Genomic DNA, 5,641 nt, shown 5'->3' on the forward strand with positions numbered 1-5,641 from the left:
GCGTGCGCCACCACTGCCCGGCTTGAGCCTCAATTTTCTAATCATAAAATGCAACAGTGGGCCAACAGGTTTCCAGGTTTCATCATATTCTTTTTTGTTGGTTTTTCGAGACAGGGTTTCTCTGTGTAGCTCTGGCTGTCCTGGAACTAGCTCTTGTAGACCAGGCTGGCCTCAAACTCAGAGATCTGCCTGCCTCTGTCTCCCAAGTGCTAGGATTAAGGGCGTGCACCATCACAGCCTGGCTTTATATGATTCTTTGAACACAGAAAATTGTAAGTCCTAAAAAGGGCAATCAGAGGGCTGGGAATGTAGCTCCTGCACAGAGTGGTCATCTAGGACACTTAAGGCTATGGATTCAATTCTCAGTGCCAGGAAAACTCAAAAACTGACCATATTCTGTTGCTGGGCGGTGGTGGTGCACACCTTTAATCCCAGCACTTGGGAGGCAGAGGCAGGTGGATCTCTGTGAGTCTGAGGCCAGCCTGGTCTACAAGAGCTAGTTCCAGGACAGGCTCCAAAGCTACAGAGAAACCCTGTCTGGGGGGGACTGGGGCGGGCTATCAGTTATTAGTTATGCAACCTCAATCATACAGTCTTTGCACACCTACCAATTCCTGCATCACCTTAACTGGGAGACTATATCAATAGCAAGCACCAGCCAGTTGCTGCTTTTTCATAATGGAGAAAAACATGCAAGACTCTGGGGGAGTGACCACCCAAGAACCCCCAGGAGACAATCATTAGGAAAGCCAGCACAACTCACCCATTGCGGTCATATTTCTTGAAGACTGGGAACGCCTCCAGAGGGTCTCCAAGCTGTGGAGAGAAAGAGTACACAAAGATGAACGAAGACACTGGTAAGGTGTGGGACCATGTCAGCTTTACGTGGTGAGAGAGAATGGACACGACTGGCCTGTGGCATAATGCCTGACCCCGTGTAGGAATTCCAAGAAAGAGGTGACTTCAGGAACGAGACTGCCAACTAACTACAGCCTGTCCATCACCCCGGATGGAAAGCACAGCCTTGAAGGGTATCTGTTCAGACGCACAGCTGTTTACTATGATGGAGATTAATAAAAAGTGACGTAATGGGCTGGAGAGATGGCTCGGGGGTTAAGAGTACTTACTACACTTCCAGAGGGCCTGAGTTCATTCCCTAACACCCATATAGGACGGCTTACAAATTCCCATAACACCAGCTCCAGGGGACTTTAAAGCCTCTGCCCACCCCCATGGACACCCACACTCATGTGCACACAACCCTCACCACAACCCTACAAAATTTGGAAAAAATGTGAAATATAGTATGAGACACGAAGGCCACCAAGGCCAAGCCCTTAGGCTCGGCCTGAAAGCTCCCAGGCCCAAGAGCTGATTCACAGCTGCTGCTCCTGACTTCAGCCCCAGGGGCCAGGCCGCTGAAGCCTTAGGTAAAGCAGAGTTTACAGCACTCATGGGTAGGCAGTAACCTCTGAAAGAAGGAAGGGTTAAGAACACCATGTGCCATGTCTCATGAGAGAGGTTTCCTCACCCAAAAGCAAAGTAGCAGAAAATCTCCCCAAGTCCCCTATCAGGAAGTCCTGTTAACACTTTCCTCTGCACCTGAGCCAACTCTGCCTGGGCATAGGCCTGTGTGTACGATGCCACAGATCTGCCACTGGGTGGCACCAAGAAGTCAAATAAAAAAAAAAGCTGAAGTTGAGGGAGGAATTGAAAAGGAAGAGTCACCCTGTTGGCAGCATCCACTTTGGCACAGACAGCATCCATGGCCGCTCGCTCCTCCAACCGCTTCTGCTTCTTCTCCTTGGCTTTGCTTGACTTTCTCTGCAACAAAGAAAACACCACCACTAGAAGGACTGTGACTAGCACCCTCAGAGGAATCCAAGGGGCCTTGTACCATTCACCTGGCCCTGCAACAGGAAACCTGAGTGTGTGGCCCAGTGAAGAACAGTGCTCACTCATGGTCCTGAGGTCAAGGAGGAGAAGCAGGGCTGTTGAGGAAGAGCAATCCTCCAGCTGTGATGCTGGGAGTGCTGGCCATTGGGCAGCCTGCTGGCCCAGCATGGTGCATTTTCCTACAGAGGAAGCACTCACTTAGGGAAACGTTCTGGGATCTGAGGTGGCCCCAGACACTGTTCCTTTATGTCTTCTGACTCTGAGAGACACAGTCCCATGGAATCAGGATCATATGCACATGAAGGCCAAGGCACACTGGCTTCACGACACAGTACAGAGCCACTCCCAGAAGCTTTGCCCAGTGAAGGCCAACGAGTGGCAGGTACAGCATGCACCTGTTGATGACAAGGCTGGACTGAGAGCCTCATGGGTTCACCTCAGGGCAGGGGTGCCACATCGTCAGCAAGACCAAGCTGCAGGGGCATGACAGTGTGGACAGGCAAAGGCAAGTTGTCCCTACCTGCATCTTGACCAGACCTTATCTGAAGACTAATGTGGGGCTCTCTCAAAATCCTCCACTGGGGGATGGGTGGTCTCAATACTGTAGCTCAGGCAGGCCTCCAACTCCACTGTCTAGGATTATAGGTGTGAACCATGTCCCCAGTTTCTCATCAAAGGTGCTTGTTCTGCTTGTTCCTCTTTCCCTGCCAGATCCTACAAGAAAAGAGCCTCATGCTCTGGTGCTGTCGTGACTATGGCTACAGAAAGATGCTCAGGGGACTGGAGAGATGGCTCAGAGGTTAAGAGCACTGGCTGCTCTTCCAGAGGTCCTGAGTTCAATTCCCAGCAACCACATGGTGGCTCACAACCATCTGTAACGAGATCTGGTGCCCTCTTCTGGCCTGCAGGCATACACACAGACAGAATATTGTATACATAATAAATAAATAAATATTTAAAAAAAAATTACACACAGAACTCACAAGATTCTTCTGACAGGCCGGGCGGTGGTGGCGCACGCCTTTAATCCCAGCACTCGGGAGGCAGAGGCAGGTGGATCTCCGTGAGTTCGAGGCCAGCCTGGTCTACAAGAGCTAGTTCCAGGCCAGGAACCAAAAACTACAGAGAAACCCTGTCTCGAAAAATAAAAAAAATAAAAAAAAAAAAAAAAAGATTCTTCTGACAGGCAAAATGCCAGCAGCATCTACTACTGCTAAGCACTATGCGCTAAGCACTATGCCAGGAAGCAGGCTAGCTCCCATGTCTAACCTCCCCCAAGAAAGGCACATACAGAGAGCAGAGCAGGATTTTGTCCCTGTGAGAATGGAACTCTGGGCCTTTTGCGTGCCAGGCCAGTGATCTAACATTTAGCTACACACCCGCAACCTGAGGCTATCTTCACAGAGACACAAAAGGGAACAGAGTGGCCCCTCTCCCAGATAGGTTTTCAGCATTCATTTCTCCTCTGGGACAACACTGACATTGGTTAACAAAACACTTTCACAGAATACATGAGCCAAGGCTCAGAGTGGAAACCATCAATTAACTTTACACATGAAGAAACTGAGGCTCGCTGGGCAGTGGTGGCACATGCCTTTAATCCCAGCACTCAGGAGGCAGAAGCAGGCGGATCTCTGTGAGTTCAGGGCCAGCCTGGTCTACAGAGCTAGTTCCAGGACAGCTAGGGCTCTTATACAGTAAAAGCCTGTCTCAAAAAAAAAAGAAGAAAGAAAAACACACACACACACACAAACCGAAACTGAGGCTCAAGGGAGTATGACTCATGCACAGCTCCCCAGGCAGCAAAGCGGCCAAATGAAGATAACCTCAGGGGTCAGCCACAGATGCAGTGTTTGTGCAGCAGGTCGCCTGTCTCCCAGGGGCAGAAGCAGCTAGACTGCCACTCAGTCACCAAACAAAGACCTTCTCATACCCTGCAGCGATAAAGCTGGACGCCTCAAGTGCTCTCAGGCAACCACTCAGCAACTCCTTTCTTGATGCCTACCTACCTGGAAATCAGTTTCCAGTGCCGCCCCATACCCGACCTCAGCCCTAAGGCAGAAGCAGGGAAAGGAAAATGACAGATCAAAGTCTCCACAGCTTCCCCATGGAGTATTAGGAGCACGAGCTTTCCATCAACCAGACCAGGCTGCGCCCCACCTACCACCCCTGAAGGATCATTTTAATCTCCAGGGAGACTAGGGTACAACCCAGCTTCACCTTCACAGGAGATAGAAGCCCCCTTCTCCAGCCTGCCGAGCAGTCAAACTGTTGGACTGTCAAATAACAGCCGGGGCGGGAGGAAAGGTGCTGGAAGGCAAGCGTGACTGTCAGGCCCCCAAAAGCATGATTCCTGGGTTCCCTCCACAGCATCACATTTCCGAACACAGTTCCGAAGACTTGTTACGCAGGTTGGTGAGGCAGGCAACCCCCAAATTGAGGCCCAAGGCTGACACCACGGAGACTGAGATACTGAAAACAGCCCGAAAGCACTTGGCTGCCAGCACAGAGAGGGGTGGAGGCAGGCTGTAGCAGGCTAGGCCAAACGGGCAGGGGCTCCCCCTCAACCCCAGCAAACACCAGTTAGAGTGGTCTCCCACTGTTCCAATTAGCTTCACTGCAGCCTTGTGGAGGGAAGGCTGTCCTGCAGGGACGAGGGAAAACTTGGCTAATTAAAATGGGAAATAAGCACAGTGAACAGTAAAGCTCATTGTGGTTAAGTGTCTTTCCCAAGGGAGTTTTATATAATAAAAAGAGTGTGGGATTTTGAGTCAAGAGACCTGGATTTGATTCTCAGCTCTTTTACTTAATAGCTGTGACTTTAGGCATGTTACTTAAAACCCTTTTGGCAAGTTGCTCAATTTGTCAAAACCTCAGTTTCCTCAACCATAAAACGAGGCTGCTATAGAGATAAAATGGTACTATGCATTGGATAGAAATTCTCTTTGGCTATACCTGTGCTACTGCCCAACTTCATGCATGGCAAGGAACTGTATTACACTGAGCTATACACATCTCCAGCTGTAGACGGTCTGTGTACAGAAATTCATTAGTGTTGGACACTCTGCTTGGTGCATTTTTTGGGGGGGTAGGGGGGAGAGGGACAGGATCTCCTATAGCCCAGATTGGTCCCTAAATTGTTATGTAGCTAAGGTTGACCTTGAATTCCTGTTCCTCCTACCTCCACTTCCTGAGTGCTAGAATTACCAGCTTCTGTCAGTTCATCCAGTTTATATGGTTAGGGATCAACCCAGTGCTTCACACATGCTAGGCAGGCACTCTACAGAATAGCTAAAGATCCCTCACCCTCTGCCACTGCTTTTCTAAAGAGGACATGTTGGACAGCTCAGCTGGGACTAACTCAAGCCATAGAGCCCGGAAGTTCTGAGATGTCTTAAACCTGCCTTGGACTGGGCTCCACCAGGCAACCAGTCAGGGGCGGATCTACTTTACTTACCAGTGTGTGCCTCCAGTGCTCACAAACAGGACACCCAAGATTCACATTTAGGCTTGAGCCGTAAAGTATACGTCCCTTCCATGATATCACATGTGGCTCATGTTAATGTTGTGTAAATACTGCTTTCACTGGGTAGCAGCACATCTGATCTCCCTTCAGTATTCCTGTTAAAGCAGTAACTCTACACAGTTTTAAGAGGCCCAGGAGGGGGCTGGAGAGATGGCTCAGTGGTTAAGAGCACTGGCTGCTCTTCCAGAGGTTCTGAGTTCAATTCCCAGCAACCACATG

General features: G+C 49.9%; 1 protein-coding gene across 2 annotated transcripts in view; it reads right to left on the reverse strand.

Annotated features, from left to right (window-relative positions):
* The window catches only part of Naa40 (N(alpha)-acetyltransferase 40, NatD catalytic subunit), a 17,940-nt gene that overhangs the window by 9,607 nt on the left and 2,692 nt on the right, over positions 1-5,641 (reverse strand). For both annotated transcript variants that reach the window (XR_003377305.1, XM_005351868.3), the window contains exons 2-3: positions 1,729-1,824; positions 764-816 (exon numbers count right to left, since the gene is read on the reverse strand). Coding sequence is in view for 1 of the 2 variants with exons in the window: in XM_005351868.3 (XP_005351925.2) it covers positions 764-816; positions 1,729-1,824 (149 nt within the window). In the remaining variant the exon portion in view is untranslated. The remainder of the gene's footprint in view (positions 1-763; positions 817-1,728; positions 1,825-5,641) is intronic.

Source organism: Microtus ochrogaster, chromosome 8 (assembly GCF_000317375.1).
Source record: "Microtus ochrogaster isolate Prairie Vole_2 chromosome 8, MicOch1.0, whole genome shotgun sequence".
NCBI lineage: Eukaryota > Metazoa > Chordata > Mammalia > Rodentia > Cricetidae > Microtus > Microtus ochrogaster.